The 21,759-nt window shown below is 38.0% G+C and overlaps 1 protein-coding gene across 7 annotated transcripts in view; it reads left to right on the top strand.

Annotated features, from left to right (window-relative positions):
• Positions 1 to 21,717, top strand: part of ABCD4 (ATP binding cassette subfamily D member 4) — a 33,115-nt gene extending 11,398 nt beyond the window's left edge. For 5 of the 7 annotated variants that reach the window (XM_087951881.1, XM_026664441.2, XM_087951882.1 and 2 more), the window contains 12 exons: positions 728 to 822; positions 1,762 to 1,883; positions 7,447 to 7,538; positions 8,387 to 8,470; positions 9,849 to 10,051; positions 11,425 to 11,516; positions 11,723 to 11,759; positions 15,421 to 15,470; positions 15,887 to 15,939; positions 16,061 to 16,137; positions 20,051 to 20,166; positions 20,249 to 21,717. In XM_087951881.1, coding sequence (XP_087808007.1) covers positions 728 to 822; positions 1,762 to 1,883; positions 7,447 to 7,538; positions 8,387 to 8,470; positions 9,849 to 10,051; positions 11,425 to 11,516; positions 11,723 to 11,759; positions 15,421 to 15,470; positions 15,887 to 15,939; positions 16,061 to 16,137; positions 20,051 to 20,166; positions 20,249 to 20,317 — 1,090 coding nt within the window. In that variant the 3' untranslated portion in view covers positions 20,318 to 21,717. Of the gene's footprint in view, positions 1 to 727; positions 823 to 1,761; positions 1,884 to 7,446; positions 7,539 to 8,386; positions 8,471 to 9,848; positions 10,052 to 11,424; positions 11,517 to 11,722; positions 11,760 to 12,254; positions 12,410 to 15,327; positions 15,346 to 15,420; positions 15,471 to 15,886; positions 15,940 to 16,060; positions 16,138 to 20,050; positions 20,167 to 20,248 lie in introns of those variants that run through there. The other 2 variants (XR_015746786.1, XR_015746787.1) reach the window with 2 other exon arrangements.
• The last annotated feature ends 42 nt before the right edge of the window (positions 21,718 to 21,759 follow it).

Genomic DNA, 21,759 nt, shown 5'->3' with positions numbered 1-21,759 from the left:
ATAGTATGTGCCTATGTAGTATGTGCATAGAAAATGTGTGGTGCTCTCAGTCATTGGTTTTGAATTTTTTCCTTAAAGCGCAGAAACAAATTTTATATGTCCCCTCTTGCATCACAGGAAATTAATTCAGAAGTAAGGAAGATCAGGACCCAATAGAGAATCAAGGTTTTTCCCTGTCTGTATTCAGTACTGTTCTTTTCAATTACTCAACTCGTATGGCAGATAGAAATTTTGAAAGCAAAAAGTGGTTCTGCATAAGAAGTATGTGTAAATTACATTAGAGAGACATTTTGGCGGAAGAACAAGGAAAAGGGCCGCAGATCAAAATAGGAGGAACAGACATGGGCCATCTGGCTTTCTGCTTTTTGCCACATGAGGTCACTAGTGGCATTGGTTCAATGTGGTTTGAGTATAAATGCTCCCTGGGGAGGATGGAAAGCTGAAACTGGAGTAGTTTAGTGATACCATGAATTACAGCAGCAAACAGGGCTCCTTTTTCTGTTTTTTTAACTATGGTGTTGCCTGCATGCTGGGGGAATTCTAAGTCCATATATATATTAAAATTGCTAAACCGCAGATTTAATAGGTTTTATGAACTCAGTTCATGAAAATATATGGAGAATTGCCTATATTTTTGCTAATGCTACATTGGTTTCCTGGCCCATAAGACTATATGTTTGCAGAAAGGACCACTATACCTGACCAGTCATGTCCTGTTGTTTTGCAGAGCTGGGGAAGTTGAACACATGCGAACCAACTACAAGCTTCAAAATCTTTTAAAGACGCAGAGGGAACTGATGGGAAAAGAACTATGGCTATACAGTAAGGAGAAGCACTTTGTCATCTTAACTTGTAACATCGATTAAAGTAGTTTCACTAGGGAGAAATTTTAAATTGTGCATGTGGGGAATATTTTGAGAACAAAATACAGTGTTTCAAACAGTAAAGTAGTCAAGCATCAGCTAACTCTGAAACAGAAGATGAATTCCATGGCTGTCTATATGCGAGTGGAGATATTTGGATTCTGTACTTGAAAGGTGACAGACTTTAGGATGAGTGTTAAAGCAAGATACAGCTGTAACGTTTTGAACAAAGTAATCAACACTTGGATTTTAATGGAATTTTCTGTTTCTATTAAAAGGACATTCCCGGTGTTTTGCTATTCAGAATAATGGACACATGTATCTGTATTGTTGATATGTATTTTCCTAAATATCAGAATCTAGTTTGGATAAGGTATATTTTTTTCCAGGCTAAAACAAGCACAATGTCAAACACATACACACATATATATATGATCATGGCTATAAGTGGGTCAAACTGTATTCATAGGCTGCCTTATCCAAGTCTAATTAGCCTTTGATTATACACCCCCGAGTAATTTTGTTTCTTGAATAACTGCAAATCGGCTGCATGATTTATGCAACATACAACATGCTATTTAAAAAGCACGGTAAGGACTGGAGACATACATTGTAAGAATGACATTGAACCAAAAATATTTGCTTTGGCCCACACTGCTAAAGCAATCTTGTTGATATAGAAACATTCCCTACTTTGCAAATATAAATATCATGTTTAATCTAATTTCAGCTAAAGTTCAGGTGATGAGTGTCTAAATGTAGTGCTCTCCAATAAACGTTGTGCCCATATGAAAAAAATATTGTATCTTTCTGCACTTGAGCCCAGTATGGCAAGACCTAAATCCTGTTCAAAAGCTCCCTTCTACTGACTATATCATGCTGATATGTTTTTGTTCAGTTGGGATCAACACCTTTGATTATTTGGGCAGCATCTTGAGCTACGTGATGATTGCCATTCCTATATTTAATGGAGTATATGATGATCTGAATCCCACACAATTGAGCTCCTTAGTTAGCAAGGTGAGTTTTTGCAGATTGTTTGGGGTGAAAGATCCTGTTTTTATGTTAATTAAAGGCTTGCTCTCAGTTTATATTCTATTTCTTGCCCTGGGTGGTGTTAAAAGTTCTTTGGTTGGGCTATTTATTTGTTGGCTCGTTTGGCACTTTTTTGATTGGGATACTGTTTCCTTGATTGTTGATCTGATGTTAACCTTGGAGTTAATCTCTGCTCATCTGGGTGCTGATTGTTGGTGGGGAGATATTCACCAAAATAAAAAAGGTCCAATTAGAGAACACTCACAGGATCATCAACAACATCTTCAAGAAATCCAGTTTACCAGAGAAAAAGAAAACAACGATCTTATTTTGAATCTAATGCAAAGACCCAGCTTCTTTGAGAAGCTCATAATGTTAAGAAAGTGAAAGAAAGAAGAGGACAACTGGCAGGTGGATGAAATAGATTGCAGCAACATTGGGTGCACTGTTGGAAGACCTGAAGGGGACACATCATCCTGAAGAAAGTCTATGTGGTTGCTAAGAGTTGATATCAATTTGACGACACCTAAGCAGTATATAAATACAAGTCCTACAACTGAAATTGTTGATGCTATTAATCTATTCAATATCTCCTCTGGGATTTCACTACCTTATGCTCATATATTTTGACTCTGTTTCCTGCATGAGGGCTAGGAACTTCATCTACTTTTAGAAGGATGTGAAAAGTTGAGATACCCAGGTTGCTGAACTTTGCAACTTACATCAGGTTCTGCAAGAACATCCCAGAGCATTAACGTATAATTATTTTTCCCTAATGCTGTTTTTTCTCTTTTTCTTTGAAAGTCACAATATTTTCAAAATACCCTGTTTCCAACTTCACAAGAAGAAATGAGAAATGCTCATCAACCCTAGCTTCTATGAGGCTATTCTATTTATTTCAGTCTATGTATCATGAATTTCAAAATGTTTTACAGAAATGAAAATAAGTATTAGATGGGAGAATCCAGTTCTCCTGTGTTAGAGAAATTATTGCTTATTAACCAAAGAGAAGCCTCAGTCTTTCCTGCCATAGGATACTTGTTTCTATACAACTGCTGACTGTTAGGATCTAAGTGGCTTGTCATAAAAACATTCAAGTTGGCATATTTATTGCTCCACCTGTCGTGGGGTGAGTGCTTTCTGAAAAGTAGGGATCACTGAAATCACTCTTTCAAGGCAAGTTGCCAGAACTAAATTCCTGCTTGATACAAATCAATCTAAAAATAATTGGGCTTATATTCTTTACTATGTAATGAAACATTTTTGGAAGAGGAAGGAGAGTTTTAAGATTTTCAAGGCAATCCATATACGGAAAAATGTGTTTCTATTTTTCTATTTTTTTGTGTGACAAATTATGTGAGCAGCAGAAGAGTCAGAAATTATCGAGGAACAATTTCTTAGCATCAGGATAATTAGTGAGAGTTTCCTTTCTCTTGTGGACGGCTTCCCATCTTGGCCTAACTCTATTTTCATGTGATTTTGCTTTGCAGAATGCCTTTGTCTCAATTTACTTGATTCACTGTTTCAGCGTCTTAATTGATCTCTACCACAGTGTCTGATGTAGCTGGCTACACTCACAGGTATTTTATTCTCTGGGTTTGGGAAGCACTCAGATAGCATGGAAGCTTCTGAATATCTAAAACTCTGAAAGGCAAAAGAACCCATCACTATTTGTTCCAGAAGTCTATGGTTTTTGTCAATTCAAGGACTACACCAGGGGTTGAGAGCCACATTTCAAACATGAACAGAACCAGATCTCCTTTTGCAATGAGAGTTTAATACAATGAAGAGACGAAATGGGTGTCTTAAATATCTGATTTTGCTACATAGGCTATAAAAAGATGGGGGTAGGAAGGGCAGAGTTTTCACTCTTCTCACTTTGAGGCCACAAAAGCGGGTCTGTCATAGAATCTCTTCTAAGATGCCTTTTTAAAGGGAAAAAAAAATAACAAGGCAGCCTCTTTTTTTTCTCTTGAGACCTAAAATGCTGACCATTTAATTTAGCAGCCCCCATCATTTTGGGCACCAGGGACAGTTCTGTGAAGAGATTTTCCACAGACTGGAGAGGCATGGTTTTGTATAATGCCCGCATCCCGCAGATAGGTCTTCACTTGTTTGGATGGCCTGGTGCTGGTCCATGGACTGGGGGTGGGGACCTCTGCTCTAATAGAAGTGGTAGCCTCAGTAGAGTATTTTCAACTTCTAAAGGTTAATTTCAACTGGCACTTCTCTTAGCCTACAGGGCATTCAATTTGAAGAGCATTTCAGTTGGACCCTAGAACTCTACAAAGATTAACCACTCCAATATTTCTAAACATGTATGATCTCTTCCTCTTTTCAGCAAATATTTTCTTAACCTTTGGGGAAATCGTATAACGTAAGCATTTTTCTTTCATCTCCTTCCTAATCACTGACTTTTGTAGAATTGGAGAGTTGCAGGAAATATTGCTGAACCTTTCAAAGAAGCAAAATCATAGTGACTCACAAGTCAAATGGGACTTTGACAGGTATGTACGGTAGCTATAGGATATGGGATGGCAATTTGGTGCTTTATGCCATGGTGCTCCTTGGTTATTTGGGTTATCATACAAATTATAGATAAATATCTTGGCCATACCTGTGGAAGAATATTCCAGTTTATCCTTCTGTGACGGTTTGCCAGGAAATAATTCTGGAAAATTCTAAAGGTAATATAGGAAGTGAGGGATGTAAGAAGCTACAGTATACCAGATCTGATTGTAAGAACCTAGTATTAGGCTGAGGCTTCTTTCACCTGTTACATGATTCTTAAGTGATGAGTGGGAAGAGAGAGGATTAAAAAGAAAATATTTGTATGCTAAGACTTTGTTGGAGCAGATGCCTTAAGGATTTGAAGACTAGAAGATATTGCAATAAGATTTTAAACAGATTTGGACTTTCTTTCTCTTTGATTGATATTACCCCAGAAGGAGAAAGTGAGAACTCTGCCTTGGTTTGGGCTGACTGATAACTTTGGGACTGTTTTATTTTTTTTATTTTCTTTTGAATATTCTGGTTGTTGTAAGAAGAAAGAAGGGGAAAGAAAAGAAAAGATTTATAATGGCTCTTTCTGTTGAGGAACTAAGAAAAGAATATGAACAAGCAAAAAAAAATGGTAAAGATGGTGTGGAAGAAGCTTTCCTTTTTAGAAATGGCGCTTTACTAATTATCAACAAACATTACAACAGATGAAGACAGCAGAGGAACAAGAAAGAAAGGAAGGAGCCATTTTTAATGAATCTCAGAATTTGATCCAGAAAGAAGGAAGAGAGAAAGAAAAGAAAAGAAGAGAAAAGAAGAAAACTAAAGGACTTAAGGACTTAAGATCTAAAAAAACATTTAAGAAAGGGAAAAATAAGGTGCAAAACCAATATGATGATAGTAAACAAAAGGGAAAAGGAATCGACAGAGAAGGGAAGCCGGTAAGGCAGAGGCTAGAAGAAGGGGGGGTAGAAAGGTTTGTTGGGAGAAGAAAGAAAGGGAAAAGGTGGAGAAAAGCTACAATGTTTTGAAATTAAATGAAAAAAGGAATTTTTATGGATAATGGATAAAGTATAATTTTTTAAAAAAAAAAAAGATTTTGCAAGGTACATAAGATGAGATGGTAGTATTGTAATGGTTTAAGAGTTGATAAGAGATTAAAATGTTAAAATGTTTAAAAATGATTGGCTTTAAAATTTAATAATAGGGGAGGTTTAGAATACTGTTTTAATTAAAGAGTTTAATAAGATTATGGTATTGATGTTATTATAAAATTTTATTATAGTATCTTTTTTTAATATTTGGATTTATTGTCTAATTATGTACTTAATTATGTTGGATGTATTAGTTAGATAGAATGTACCAAGCAAAATCGGATTGGGTATTAGATATTATTTTAAAGATTAATTTGATTAACTTAGGGGAGATAGAAAGGCATCATACTCTGATTAATGATTTCAGGAGAAACTTATTTTCTTTTTTTTTTATAAGGAATGAGACAAAGGGATGATAAAAAATGGACAAAAGATATAAATATAATGATTCAAACTAAGATGATTAATTAAGATAGAATTAAGAAGTGTGAAATATGTGGAGAAGTTAATATAGAAGGCTTAGAATGGTAAATAAAATAAGTAATGATATGTAAGATGAGCATGTATATAATTGAAGTCCATGAAGAGAGAGACACCTGGGTCCAAGTTACTTTCCAAAAAGATTTTTTTTATGTTTTGTGTGTTGTGTGTATATGTCTTTTGGGGGGAGAATTAGTAAAAACTTGTAGAAATATAGAATGAGAATAATGGTAACTAAGTCAGAAAGAAACAGATGAAATAATAATAATGATATTGAATAAGAGTAAAGAGAAGTAAAGAGAAATTGAATAAGAGGTTTTGGTATGTTATATGGAAATGGTTTAAAACAGAATCATAATTTATCTGACTTGTTAAATTTACAATGAAAAAAGGTTTAAACATGTAATGAATAATGATAATTTGTGTGTTTTAAAAATTAATAAAACTTGTTTTTTTTTTTAAAAAAAAAAGAAAGTCTATGTGGTTGCTAAGAGTTGATATCAATTTGACGACACCTAAGCAGTATATAAATACAAGTCCTACAACTGAAATTGTTGATGCTATTAATCTATTCAATATCTCCTCTGGGATTTCACTACCTTATGCTCATATATTTTGACTCTGTTTCCTGCATGAGGGCTAGGAACTTCATCTACTTTTAGAAGGATGTGAAAAGTTGAGATACCCAGGTTGCTGAACTTTGCAACTTACATCAGGTTCTGCAAGAACATCCCAGAGCATTAACGTATAATTATTTTTCCCTAATGCTGCTGTTTTTTTCTTTTTCTTTGAAAGTCACAATATTTTCAAAATACCCTGTTTCCAACTTCACAAGAAGAAATGAGAAATGCTCATCAACCCTAGCTTCTATGAGGCTATTCTATTTATTTCAGTCTATGTATCATGAATTTCAAAATGTTTTACAGAAATGAAAATAAGTATTAGATGGGAGAATCCAGTTCTCCTGTGTTAGAGAAATTATTGCTTATTAACCAAAGAGAAGCCTTTCCTGCCATAGGATACTTGTTTCTACACAACTGCTGACTGTTAGGATCTAACTGGCTTGTCATAAAAACATTCAAGTTGGCATATTTATTGCTTCACCTGTCATGGGGTGAGTGCTTTCTGAAAAGTAGGGATCACTGAAATCACTCTTTCAAGGCAAGTTGCCAGAACTAAATTCCTGCTTGATACAAATCAATCTAAAAATAATTGGGCTTATATTCTTTACTATGTAATGAAACATTTTTGGAAGAGGAAGGAGAGTTTTAAGATTTTCAAGGCAATCCATATACGGAAAAATGTGTTTCTATTTTTCTATTTTTTTGTGTGACAAATTATGTGAGCAGCAGAAGAGTCAGAAATTATCGAGGAACAATTTCTTAGCATCAGGATAATTAGTTAGAGTTTCCTTTCTCTTGTGGACGGCTTCCCATCTTGGCCTAACTCTATTTTCATGTGATTTTGCTTTGCAGAATGCCTTTGTCTCAATTTACTTGATTCACTGTTTCAGCGTCTTAATTGATCTCTCTACCACAGTGTCTGATGTAGCTGGCTACACTCACAGGTATTTTATTCTCTGGGTTTGGGAAGCACTCAGATAGCATGGAAGCTTCTGAATATCTAAAACTCTGAAAGGCAAAAGAACCCATCACTATTTGTTCCAGAAGTCTATGGTTTTTGTCAATTCAAGGACTACACCAGGGTTTGAGAGCCACATTTCAAACATGAACAGAACCAGATCTCCTTTTGCAATGAGAGTTTAATAGAATGAAGAGACGAAATGGGTGTCTTAAATATCTGATTTTGCTACATAGGCTATAAAAAAGATGGGGGTAGGAAGGGCAGAGTTTTCACTCTTCTCACTTTGAGGCCACAAAAGCGGGTCTGTCATAGAATCTCTTCTAAGATGCCTTTTTAAAGGGAAAAAAAATAACAAGGCAGCCTCTTTTTTTTCTCTTGAGACCTAAAATGCTGACCATTTAATTTAGCAGCCCCCATCATTTTGGGCACCAGGGACAGTTCTGTGAAGAGATTTTTCCACGGATTGGAGGGGCATGGTTTTGTATAATGCCCGCATCCCGCAGATGGGTCTTCACTTGTTTGGATGGCCTGGTGCTGGTCCATGGACTGGGGGATGGGGACCTCTGCTCTAATAGAAGTGGTAGCCTCAGCAGAGTATTTTCAACTTCTAAAGTGGTTAATTTCAACTGGCACTTCTCTTAGCCTACAGGGCATTCAATTTGAAGAGCATTTCAGTTGGACCCTAGAACTCTACAAAGATTAACCACTCCAATATTTCTAAACATGTATGATCTCTTCCTCTTTTCAGCAAATATTTTCTTAACCTTTGGGGAAATCGTATAACGTAAGCATTTTTCTTTCATCTCCTTCCCTAATCACTGACTTTTGTAGAATTGGAGAGTTGCAGGAAATATTGCTGAACCTTTCAAAGAAGCAAAATCATAGTGACTCACAAGTCAAATGGGACTTTGACAGGTATGTACGGTAGCTATAGGATATGGGATGGCAATTTGGTGCTTTATGCCATGGTGCTCCTTGGTTATTTGGGTTATCATACAAATTATAGATAAATATCTTGGCCATACCTGTGGAAGAATATTCCAGTTTATCCTTCTGTGACGGTTTGCCAGGGAAATAATTCTGGAAAATTCTAAAGGTAATATAGGAAGTGAGGGATGTAAGAAGCTACAGTATACCAGATCTGATTGTAAGAACCTAGTATTAGGCTGAGGCTTCTTTCACCTGTTACATGATTCTTTTTATGAATTTGAGAAGCCGGAGATACCTGTTTCATGCCAGGTGCCTAAAAATGCTAGGTGGCTGCCAATCATGTTTCTGGGTCAAAAATAAAATTTTTGGGGGTGTGTGGATAATTAGTGGTGATGGAGAGGCGGAAGCCTTTTTATCTATCCCCCTTTCTTTTAACTATAGAAATTCTTGTAAGAATAGAAAGAGGGGATATGGCACTCCATTTGTGGAATCCCCCCCCCAATACACACACCTAAGAAACTTGATTGTTATCCATACTGGTATCATTTCAGCACCAGGTAAAATCCATTCTATTTTTCAGACTAGCAATTCACTTTATTTTAATTCATATTGTTTCTTTTTTGAATGACCTAATTTACTAGATATGGTGTTTTTGTTTGATCTTTTATTCCAGGAGTCCCCAAACTTGGCAACTTTAAGACTTGTGGACTTCAACTCCCAGAATTCTCCAGCCAGCTATCCACAAGTCTTAAAGTTGCCAAGTTTGGAGACCTCTGTTTGATTCGGTATCTGTCTTCATTCAGATTGTAATTTTTTTTAATGTTTTATCGTAAACCAGCTAAAGAAACTGAGCTATTGAGCAATTTAAACATATAAAATAATAATTAAATCAGGGCACACATACACACACACCAATGCCAAGTGGAACCTGAGAGCTGTAGCACTTGGTTCTGAGAAGGATTTGGACAAGAAGTACAGGGAGTGAAAAAGAGATAGGACAGCACACTTTGACCTTTATAAAGAGGCTGCCAGGCCCTGGTCTTCTAAATTCCCAAAGACTTCTCAGGCTTCTCAATGGGTTGGGGGAACATGAGTTTTATGAATTCCGACACCAAGACGTTTTAAAAGCTCTGCACATTTTAGCAGCCACAGCAGACGCCCAGAATTGCTGACTGTTGAGAAGTGTCTCTGTAACAAAATATTTGGAGTGGGGCTGTCCTTGTTTGTTTTGGGCTACACAAGTTATTATCATTAAAGTGCTAAAATATATATAGACTGCACTCTCTTTCTATGAACAATGCACATACTATCAGTCCTTAACTTATGTCTTTCCTCTCTTTTTATGGGGGCTTGATATCTTCAGCATTTCTAAAGAGAAGAGGATTTCAAAAGACACCGCTTTTGTTCTGGAGCATGTTTCCCTTGCTGCTCCTTCCAAGAACCTGCTTATCAAGGACCTAAACATGAAAGTCACACAAGGGAACAATCTCCTGATTACTGGGAATACAGGCACAGGAAAGACATCTTTGTTGCGTATTCTCGGAGGCCTATGGAAGTGCAAGCAGGGTGAGTGCCCAGAAATGGTGCCCTTTGAGAAAGCTTTCAGCAAGTTGGTCCTTCATAACGTAGCTAATGGAATAAAAGTTGAATTTAGATTATTCAGAAATGTAAATATACATTTGATGCCATCCAGAGGTGTTAGGCTACAAATGTTCAGAGGGTAGCCATTGATAGTAGTTTTAATCCCACCCTTCCTCAACTTAAGAGTGCCATGTTGGAAAAGGTTGTTTATAGAAATTGCAGACTTCACTGAATTAGGAAGACCTTTCAGAACCTGAACTTGTCCAGATCCTGAATTCAATGGAGTCCTTGCTGCTCTTTGATGTTGGTTGTTTGCTTACAGACATTTCTTTACCCAACTAGGTAATATTATCAGTGCTGGTGAGTGTGTGATTTGCTCCCTGTTTATATACAATAACTTGTCATTGGGGTGTCATTTTCTCCTTGATAGTTCCTTGATTAGGGTATTGTTTTCTGTTTGTTGCTTATCTGAGTGTAGGCTGCTGGAGAAGATGTATTCTAGTCTTGTTGTTTCCTCTTTGCGTTTTTTTATTGTTTTTATTGATATATAAATGTACTTTATATCTATGTGTCTGTTGTGATTACTGATTTGTCTGAATACCACAGCTTCCAGGAATTCCCTAGTATGTTTGGATTTAGCTTGGTGTATGATCTTAGTTTCCCAGTTGAAACTATTATTAAATCCGTACATGAGTGGCAAGATTAAGAAGTTTTCATTGTGTTTTCTGATGTTGATGTTCATGATTGCACTCAATCTTCTGCCTGTCTGTCCTGGCTGTTACAGTCTTCATACTATATGTTGTAGATGACTTGTGTTTTTCCTTTTTGGTCTACTTGGTTCTTTTGTTTTACTTAATGTGTTTTAGATTATTAATATTGTGAGTGTGTGTGTTGATGATTTATTTCATTTATAAAATTTGCTTATTCTTCATTATGAACACAATAATCTCAAAAGGGAAGAAATTAAAGAGGCTTGAAGCCACAGGTCTCTCCTTAAAAACAAAAACAAACAGAGCAATGAAAAGCACAACAGGACACGTTTTGTTAAATTCTTGGGTAAACCCATAGGTTTCCAGTTGACATTGAAAGTTTACAATGGTTTGTGTGAGCTGAAGCAGAAATATTGTACATCCAGAGATCCTATATCAAAAAAATTCCCTTCTTAAATTGCCACATGGCAAGTGTGACAAAATAAAGATCCATTTCATGCAGCTATTAAAAAACCAGGCAAATACATAAGATGATCCCTCATACAACCAGGGTAAATAGGGTAGATCTTTTGATCTTGAATTTTTACAGTTGGAACTGTTGGCTCATTGCTTTGTTTTTGTTTTACTTTTTCTGCTGGATTTGTGCAGGGGAAGTCCACATGCTGACTTCCTTTGGCCCCCATGGAGTAGTGATCATACCTCAGCGTCCTTTCTTCACAGATGGAACACTGCGGGAACAGGTGAGTCATGTTAGTATCAGGTTGTCAGAGTGGTTAGATTTCCAGCATGCTCCAGAATTACTTTATACTCAATACATAATTCTAGGAACCCTACTTGGTTTACTTATTAAAAGTTCCTTAAGGGAGGGGAATTGCTGCTTAACTCTGGCTCCTTTATGTTTGTGAAGTATCTCATTTGGAATTTGTGTCTGCTTTATTTGATTTAGATTATATACCCTCTAAAGGAAATCTATCCAGATTCTGGTGAGTGGGAATTGCATTGGAGACTACCATGGTGTATATCTTTTCTTAATTATATATGCCTTCAATTCATGACCTAGCAGTACATATAGGTAGACTAATTCTTTGTAGCTTTACTACTTCTTTTGCAAAACATAATTGACTAGGATGTTCATTGAAAGGCATTTAATATATTTAGGACTATGAGGTGTTCCTCCATATGCATGTTTGGCCTTATGCTGTATAGCCAAAGAAAACTGTCAATGGATTATATGTGAATTGTAGTCAGATCTTGATCAAACAATTCACCATAAATTTATTCCATGGATAGGCAGTTTGATGCCCTTCAAAATATTCTGAATGATTATGTGTTGAAAATCCTTCTTGCTGATTATACAGCTTAGAGTTGATGACCGTCTAATTCCAAATCATCCACAGAGCTACTATTTATTACGTATGTCTTCTGAATGTACCATTTTAACTTAATTTTTAAAAAATTAATATTTTTTAAATATATAGAATTCTTCTTCTGGGAAAGGTGGCTGAAACACCACTCTACTTTTACAAGCCCCAAATCAATCCATGAAAGTATGATGGGGATAGTCTAAACTTAGAGGAGACAATTGAGTTTGGGCAGAAAGAGCAAAGTTGATAAATGCAACTTTGATAAAGAGGTAAAATGAAAGGCCTTCTTAAGAGATATAAATTCAATTTGCGTGTGGCTCATTGTTGTGCATAAATCCAGGAAAGAAGTTTTTATCCAAAGAAGTTTAGATAAAAAGGATGGTGATGAAAGAGCCCTCTTATCAAAATAACGTATTGTGAATCTTAATGAATGGCCTCTAAGGCAACTTGACTCCCCCTATATCAGTTCCTCACCTTCTCCTGCTCCTCCCTCATTTTATTGAGTATCTCTAATATGTTTCTGGTAATGTCTGTACCCACATGGTTTTATCTGGCAACTAAATGTGGAACATGACCCCACTGAAAACCTTCCCACCCTGAGGAAATATGAGGTGATGTGAAAGTTTTGCTGATAGCTAACCATCTGTCATAGTTCACTGTTGTATGCAGGACATCATTGTCAATTACAAATCCAAAGGGTGGATTAGTATGTTTATAAAATCCATGAGAATAATCAAACAGTTCTGATTTTGTTATGATAGATAACAACTTCTAGGTTCTCACCAAATTAAGTGGGATTTATTAGTGAAAGGGTTGTTTAAAATCAATCTCTAAAGTTCTTGGTGAAAGGTCATCTAAATAAAAATGATGCTTGATTAATAAACAACTGTACTTTCAGATAGTTTGGAAAGTCCTGTTAATGTAAATCTAATAAAAGCTGGAGGTTACTTTATGGGACTGAAAGTTATTTTGCTTGGCTTCTGTTTCAGCGACGTCTAGCTCTCATTTCTATTTTGAGTTGTTCCTTAACTACTGGGATCTCTCTGATTTGGGGAAATGCACTTTTTCTGGGCTGGGGCCAAACAGAATGTCAGGACCTACATTTTAAAAAGTAATAGCTGGAGCCAGAACCAAAAAAAAACATTTACATTTAAATTTGACTGAAAATAAATATAGTAAATTTGATTATTTTTATATTGTGCAATTAATCACTTTCTTCATTAATGACTTTTGGAAGCTCTCCAGAGGCTGCTTCCAACCATTTGAGAGCTTCAGACCCTTGGGTTTAATTCACAATGGAGTGATTTTTCTCAATCTTGCATTCACCAGATGTGTTGGGTTGCAAATTCTACAATTCCCAGGTTGTATGATGTTACTGTGTTTCTCACAAAATAAGGCTGGGCCTTATTTTATTTTTTTGAGCCCCGAGAAAATGGCTAGGACGTCTTTTCGGGGGTGAATTAATTTCTCCCCCCGCGCACCAGCGCCATCTCCAACAACAGCGTCTGAGTCACTCTCGCTTTCCCCCGTTCCCCTAACAACAGGAAAAACAAGATTTTGAGGTACCTGGGAGAGCCGCGCATTGCGTTTTGGTTTAATCCCGGCGGCTGGGTGGGTGTGAGAAGAGCCGAGCAAGAGTCTCTGCTGCTGCTGCCTTTGGTACTCCAGCCTCAGGCTCTGCAAGTTTGCAAAAGTCCCGATGCGCAGCCCGTTCCTGCATTCCAAGCTCCCAGGCTGAGCTGCAGCTGTCCCTCTCTTGCCAGCACCGTCTCCAACAACAGCGGCAGCAGCGGTGGGAACCGTGGAAGTTACGGAGGCGGCTCCCCCACCCAAGAAGTGGCTGAAATGCTTCCACGGTTCCCACCGCTGCTGCCGCTGTTATTGGAGACGGCGCTGGCGAGAGAGGGACAGTGCAGCTTGGCCTGGGAGCTTGGAATGCAGGAACGGGCTGCGCATCGGGACTTTTGCAAACTTGCAGAGGCTGGAGCACCAAGGGTAGCAGCAGCAGAGACGCTCGCTCGGGTCTTCTCACGCCCACCCAGCCGCTCGGGATTAAACCAAAACGCAGCGCGCGGCTCCCCCAGGTACCTCAAAATGTTTTTTTTTCCTGTTGTTATGGGGACGGGGGAAAGCGGGAGTGACTCAGATGCTGTTGTTGGAGACAGCGCTGGCGAGAGAGGCGCCAGCACCGGTGGGAACTGTGGAAGCTACCAAGGCCTGAGAAGTGGCTGAAACGTTGCCGGACATCCACGCCGACGCCGCCCACCTGCTGACCCGGGTAAGGGAGGGGTAAGAGAGCCCTCCGTGCTCCACCATGGTGTTAGGAGCGGCTGATGGTGAGGCATAGCTGCCTGTGGGGCACTCCTAATGGCAAGTTCCCCCCGCCCCGCCCCCCAATTTTGCATGTTTTAAACTAGGCCTAAATTTGGAGGGAGGGGCTTAATATTTTATGCCTAGAAAACATGCTGGGTCTTCCTATTGGGGGGGGCGTATTGTTGGAGAAACGCGGTACTTAATTACAGGAAAGCCAGTACTGGAAATTGATATGCCAGAAGGGAAGAGAAATAAAAAAGGGAATTTATAGTCCAATAATATAATGCCAGTTCATAGTATCCCGCTCCAAAGACTTTTGTGTTCTCAAGTATTGAGAGGTGCCCCCCCCCCATCCCAGTTGGTTGTGGGATATTCCACTTGTGGTAGATATGAGTCTTATGGGGATCCTTATCCATAAAGAAAAGGAGAACTGAGAGGAAGAAAAAAGGACAACAATCTTTGGTTCCTGTCTTTTCATGAGACTTCAAAAGGGGATGAATAAAAATAAGACGACAGATGAACTATACAACAACAACCCAGGCTGAGGTTCACACCAGAGGACTGTGCTCATTTTACTTTTGCTTCCAGTTGCAAAAGACTTGAAAATGTGGCCAGAGGCAGCGGAGGCAGGGCCAGAAATAAAGGTATCTTTCTTGAGAACAGAACCTTCCTATTGAAAAATATCTGCCTACTTAGCTACAGACGGACTGGGATTCCTAGGAGTTGCAATCCAGGCACATCTGAAAGATCTCCAATTACAGATTAAATGTTCATTATTAAAAAGTGGGTGTATTTTTCCCTTTCTACCCTAATTTCAATAAGACAATAAGGCATTAGCTTTATGGAATGTCACACAAATTCATGTCTTACGTAGGATCTCACAGCACTGCAAAGTTTGCAGTGTGCTGATCTGAAAAAAACACCTTTTGATTAGCATGCTTCTGCCACTGAATTTCTTGTACCACAGGGTCTATAGATGATGACAGGATACTCAGGTTCCTGGAGCTGGCTGGACTGGTGAGTTATCTAGAACATAAAAGATATAAATTGGTTCATACCCCAGTTTTTGGAAGACAGTGGATGAAAAGGTTTACTAAGTTTAAGCCAATAATTAACCCTTAAAGAGAAGAACTATGAACTTCAGCATGTTGGCTGGATTTGGAGAACGCCGAGTATCAGCAGTTAAATTTATTACTGGTATCAAAGCTGAACCTTGGTTCACAATGATGTATTGAACAAACCTTACCAGGATAATAAATTCTAGTGACAACCTTCATGACTTAGAGTGAAGGCAGAGACCAAATAGGAGTTGGCCATGGGCTTATACCAACAAACCAAGGTGATTCTGTAATGATAGGTCTGTGAATGCATTTGTATGATAAGGGTGGACCAAGTTGTGGTTTTTAATATGTTGTTTTCTGTGCCTAATACAGTCAGACTTGTTAATGAGAACAGGAGGTTTGGACCAGCCTGTCGACTGGAACTGGTAAGGTCATTTCTGTTTATTTAGTGAGATGATGTTAATGGAGTGAGTAGATCCAAAAGCTGCGGAAGACCAGGGTAATGGTGTTTATTGTGGATTGTTCTGCTTCTTATCTTTGATGCAGGTATGACATTCTTTCACCAGGTGAGATGCAAAGGCTGTCATTTGCTCGCCTGTTCTACTTACAACCCCAGTATGCAGGTAAGAAAAGGAATACAGAATGAAGGATAATAGGATTAATTTTCTTATTTAAGGATATGGGAAGGCATTGGGTGAAAGTGGTTTGTGGCACTTAACTGAAGAAATTATGATTACATTGGTTTTTGTGGATCATAATCTCCTTATAACAGCAGTTTTCTCACAGACATGTGCCTGGTGAAGTGATCACAAAAGCTTAGACAATAGTAGATACTTCAATCTTTGAGATATCACAAGGCTCTTCGTTGCTTTTAACTACAAAAAGCTAATATGACCATCTGTTGGAAAGCTCAGTAGTTATTCTCCTTAATATTTCCTATAGACCTTTTTGGTTTCAATATCCTTGGAAAGGCAGAGCTGAGGAAATAGGACTTTGATAAAAAGTAAAATGAGGAAAGCCAAAGGATAGAGGATGCTTTAAAAGTTCTAGGAAAGAAGGAGTTTCGGTTTGTCGGCTTCGCGGCGGTAGGGATTCGCGAAGCTGCGCGATCCTGCCGCTAGCCGTTTTGGGGCTCCGACCGGACGGGTGCGGAGCAAGGCTGCCCTGCAGGGGTAGCTGAAGGTAAGGGGATCCGGAGGAAGGGTTTGGGGTGTTGCAGACCCCCTCCTGGCGGCAGAACCCCCTGTTACCAGGGCGGTGCAGCGGCGGTCCGCAATGGCCGCCACAAAGAAGTTGACAGCCGGGCAAGTATGCGCAGGAGGAAGAAGAGAAAGTTATTGAAAGTGAAAGTTCTTCTTGGTCGACCCAGGGCTTTGAGATTTATCTAATTTAATTCCTGGAAAAGATGGTTTTCTGATGATGTCTTCCACAAGAGAAAAAAAGCGGCTATTTTGAGGTGCTGAAGGGAAGTTTACTCTCCCTCCCGACGGAATTAAGCCGGAAGGGAGAGGATAAAGAAAATATATAAATTTGGATCTTGTTGGAGGAGATGCCTTGAAGACTTGAGGACAGAAATACAATCTTAATAAGGCTTTAAAATATAGACTTGGATTCTTTTTTTTATTTGTTTGATACCACCCTGGAAGAGGAAGGGGGAATTTTGGCTTGCTTGGATTTATTGAGGATTGTGGATTTTGGGATTGTTTTGCCTTTCTCTCGGAATATTTGGTTGGTGTAAGAAGAAAGAGGAATAAAGAAAAGAAAAGATTTATTTATAATGGCTTTCCTTTTTGAAGACCTGAGGGATGAATATGAGCAAACAAAAGCAGCCTGCAAAGATGGCATGGAAAAAGCTTTTCTATTTCTAGAAATGGCGCTGGTCAATTACTAACAGACAATGGAACAGATGGAAACGGAAGAAGAACAACAAGGAAGAGGCGAAGACGCCATCTTCATTGAATCCCAAAACTTATCTAAGGAAGAAGGAAGGAAGAGAGCAAGGAAAATGAAGGACTTAAGATCTAAAAAAACATTTGAAAAGAGAAAAATATGATGCAAAGTAAATATAATGATAACAAACAAGAGAAAAAGGGAACACAACAGAGAAGGATCCCAGCAAGGCAGAGGTTAGAAGAAGAAGGGGGGTAGGAAGATTTGGTGGGGAAGAAAAGAAAGGGAAAGGCGGAGAAAAGCCTCAAAGCTTTAAAATTGGATGGGAGAAGAGGGATTTTTTTTAGAGATAAAGGATGAAATATAATTTTCTGTAAGAAAGATTCTGCTAAGGTACAGAAGATGGTATTGTAACATTTATATTTGAAATAGTAAATTAGAATGGTTTAAGATTTAATAAGAAATTAAAATGTTGAAGTTTTTAATAATGATTGATTTTTAAAATGTAATAAAATATCGAAGGAAAGGAGGATACAATGTATTTAAACATTTTTGGTGGATAGAATGTACCAAGCAGAACCAAATTGGGTATTTGTTATGCTGAATGTTAATTTTACTAACTTAGGGGAGGATAGAAAGGCATCATACTCTGATTAGTGATTTCAGGAGAAATTTTTTTTTATTATAAGAAGAGATAGAGGGATAAATGAATGGGCAAAAGATACAAATTTAATGATTTAATTAAGATGGATTAAATAAGATAGAAATGTGAAGAGTGATATGTGCTATTATTTTAGCCCATGCAAAGAGAGGTAACTGGGGCCAAGGTACTTTACTAAAAGATTTTTTTTTATGTTTGTTTGTGTTTGTTTGTGTTTTATGAGAATATTGGGAAATTATTGTAGAAAGACAGGGAAAGATTTAATATGTAATGATTTGTTTGTTGTTGAAACTTTTAATAAAACTTGTTTTAAAAAAAAAAAAAAAAAGTTCTAGGAAAGAAGGATTGGAACAGGAATAATTCTAGTACATTGAAGAGCAGAGCGTGAAGGGAAAAGTAGATTAGAGAACAAAACTGGGCACAGAATAAAGTTGCTTCATGACCAAAACTGCAGTAGTAAAAACATTTGAAGTAATTATTTCAGCCTTAGCAAGTGACACGGTTGACTATGATAATGAGACTTTTATCCCAACATACTTATAGAATGGCACATTAAGAAAGGCTGAACTAGCTTAGAGGCTGCAAAAATCCAAAATGGCCACAGATAGCAAAGTTCATAGTGCTATTTAATAGGCATTACAGATTTTTACAACCCAGTTCTGGAAGTATTAAACTAGCTACACTGTTGGATGCAAGCCTAGACATTCTATTTTGGCTGGTTTACATTTCAGTATGCATTATCTTTAATCTGGAATGCTGCTGGAAAAACACTTGGAGATGTTTCAACATTGGCCCGTGATGACAACTGTGCAGTTTAAAATGCCACTTCATTATTGTTGAGGGTTATAGAATGAGGTTGGCATCATGCGCCTCTCCCAGTGTTGTACTTCAAATAGCATTAACTCTAATTATAAGCCATGCTGTCTAGGATTGATGAGAATTGGAACTGAATATTATTTACTTACCTAATTTCAAGGCTTCCCAATCCATGACAATATAAAGCAGATAAAAAGAAAAACAATACATATAAAAAGAACAAACAAAACCCAAACAAAACAGCCATAATAAATGTAACTAAAGTGGGATTTACAATCATCCTATTCTGAGATCTCCAGTTTTTAGCAGCTTCCTGAACATCGTAAGGATGGGAGCCATTCCAGAAGGCAGGGACTACAACAGAGTAGCTGTGCTTCCTAAGGCCTGTAAGATGACACTGTTGCATACCTGGAGCACATCTACCATGCTTGTTCGTACTAGATGGGAAATGGTTGCATGGAATACTTATTAGCCAGTGCCTATCAACTCCAATCATCTGGGATTCTGTGCAATGAACAATCCAAATAGAACATACAGTTAAAACCTTACTATAAAACAAGTAAAAATTAAATATGTAAGAGGCAGTAGAACAAGCTAGGGGACTGAATGGTGACTCCAGTGATGAGTTTTAACTTCTTAAACATAAGATGGGAGAGGGTAGTCTCACTTCCAGGGACAATGCTTTCCAAAGATAGAGGCCCTCATTATTGTCTATCTCATGCCTCATGGTCCTTGCAGAATAAGATGTGTTACAACAGGCTCTCTCTAGGAGTTTATAATACCTTGGCTGAGCATTGTCTGATATAACTCAGTGCAGCATTAGGTGGGTTTTAAAAGAAATGAGAAAGAAATGAGTAGAATTCTCTGTTGGGCCCAAAAGGCAACCCATTGGCAATGCAATGATTGGGGATAGGTTGTGTTATGCTATTCTGGTGGGGTTGTCCCATCAGCAGCTTTGCTACCATATTTTGAATCAGTTGTAGTTCTCTAGTTGTCTCCAAAGACAACCCCACATAAAGCACATTACAATTACCCAAATGGTGATCCGGGCATGCTAAAATTAGAGGACTAGATTACATTTGCTATGTTTTACTCAGCAATAGAAGGAAGAGAACAACACTGTAAATTGTAGTAGTGCCATACTGAAGGGCTCCCATTTAAACTTGCAGTGTTAGATGAAGCTACAAGTGCATTGACAGAAAATGTAGAGAATGAGATGTATAGAATCTGCATCCAACTGGGAATGACTCTGGTCAGTGTGGGCCATCGCAAAAGTCTGGAAAAGGTAAGAGTGATGAGTACAGGGGGATAAAGGGAAATTATTTTTTAGTCATAATTCTCATATTGTGTTTACTATTTAATTTCAGTTCCATAGCTGGATTTTGAAACTGTATGGAGAAGGAAAATGGGAGCTAACAAGAATTGAGAAACCCTGAACTATTCCCAAACCAATCACAGAAAATATTGGAGTTAAAGTCTCAAGTTAAAGTGCCTTGGAATCAGCATGCTTTAATGGAGAAACTATGGTTTGAAAGTTCAAAATTACAAGTGCCAATAATGGTTTCCAATTTAAAAAAAAAACCATGGGGAGGAAATTTTTTAACCATTTCTTATCTTATAAATTTGTTTCCAATCCATTGTTTTGATTGCTGTACCCCTTACACAACCTTTCATCCAGAAGGGAAAGAAAGAATAATTTTGTTTTATCTGTGGAATTCATTGTGTGATTGGAATTAAAGTTCTGCCTAACTGGAATTATGTGGCCTATCTACATAAGGACGGTGAATGTAGCACAGTCTCTTTGACTATAATTTACATCAAGGTTGGAGCTAAAGCTTCCCGAGTAGAAGGAAGAAAGAGGCTGTGTAATTTCTATGATCTGCCCTCTATATTTGGAGTTGCTAGCAAATGGATCAAATATCTTGCCCCTAGACCTGTTCAGTCAGACTGTTTAAAGATTTTATTTGATGCAACATAACAATGAGTTTTGTAAAATGTCAGCGCCACTTGATAAAAAAATCAAGTAAGCAACTCTGGACAAGTTGTGAAGTACAAGATAGAGTTTTGCAGAGGGTAGGGAGGGGGGAAGAGTTTTTTCAGTGGTTCTACTCCTTCCTCAATGGTCATTCCAGTCTGTGATGGTAGAGAGGTCAGTGGCCTCTGACGTGTGAGATGCCACAAGGGCGTCTCTTTCCTGTTCATTGTCTATATGAAGCTTCTAGGAAAAGTCACCTGACATTTAGGGGTTCAGTGTTAACAGTATGCTAATGATAGTCAGTGATATCACACTACTAGCCAGGCTTTGAGGAGGTGCTATCAATGTCCTTTCCCAGGACCTGGATGGCAGAGAAAAGACTGAAAATGAAGCTTAGTAAGTTGGAGTTGGTGTGAACTCAGAGTTCTCTGTTGCCACAACAGTTGTTTCTGATGAGCAAGCACCCAGATATCTGCAGGACCACGTACTCCAATCAGTCATGAACTGATCAATCAGAGCAAACACAAACTACCACTCATCCTATATTTTCAAGAGGTTCATGGACCTGAAGCAAGAAGACACTGGTTTTTCAGTGGCAGCACCATGCTACGGGACAGCTTGCTGGTAGAGAGCACTAGCTACTAAAGATGAAATTATTTTGGAGAGACTTCCCCTAATTTTACTCTGCCACATTTAGCTTGTTTTATTGTTTGTATATTTGATGGGGTTTTTTTTACTATTTTTTTATACTGTAGATGTTTTACTTGGTTTTTATAGGCTATCTATGTAAGCCAGCAAGCATCTTTGGCTTGTGGCAAGATAGAAATGTGAAAAATAAAATACCTCTGTCCATCTGACAAATTGTGGCAGTGTTTTTCAACTACATGTTTAGCTTACAAGGAG

This window comes from Notechis scutatus, chromosome 1, assembly GCF_049901735.1.
Source record: "Notechis scutatus isolate UNSWTSFEM ecotype Mainland chromosome 1, rNotScu1.2, whole genome shotgun sequence".
NCBI classification, from domain to species: Eukaryota; Metazoa; Chordata; class Lepidosauria; order Squamata; family Elapidae; genus Notechis; species Notechis scutatus.
Note: the sequence above shows the minus strand (reverse complement) of the source record. Positions and strands in the feature narration are given on the sequence as shown.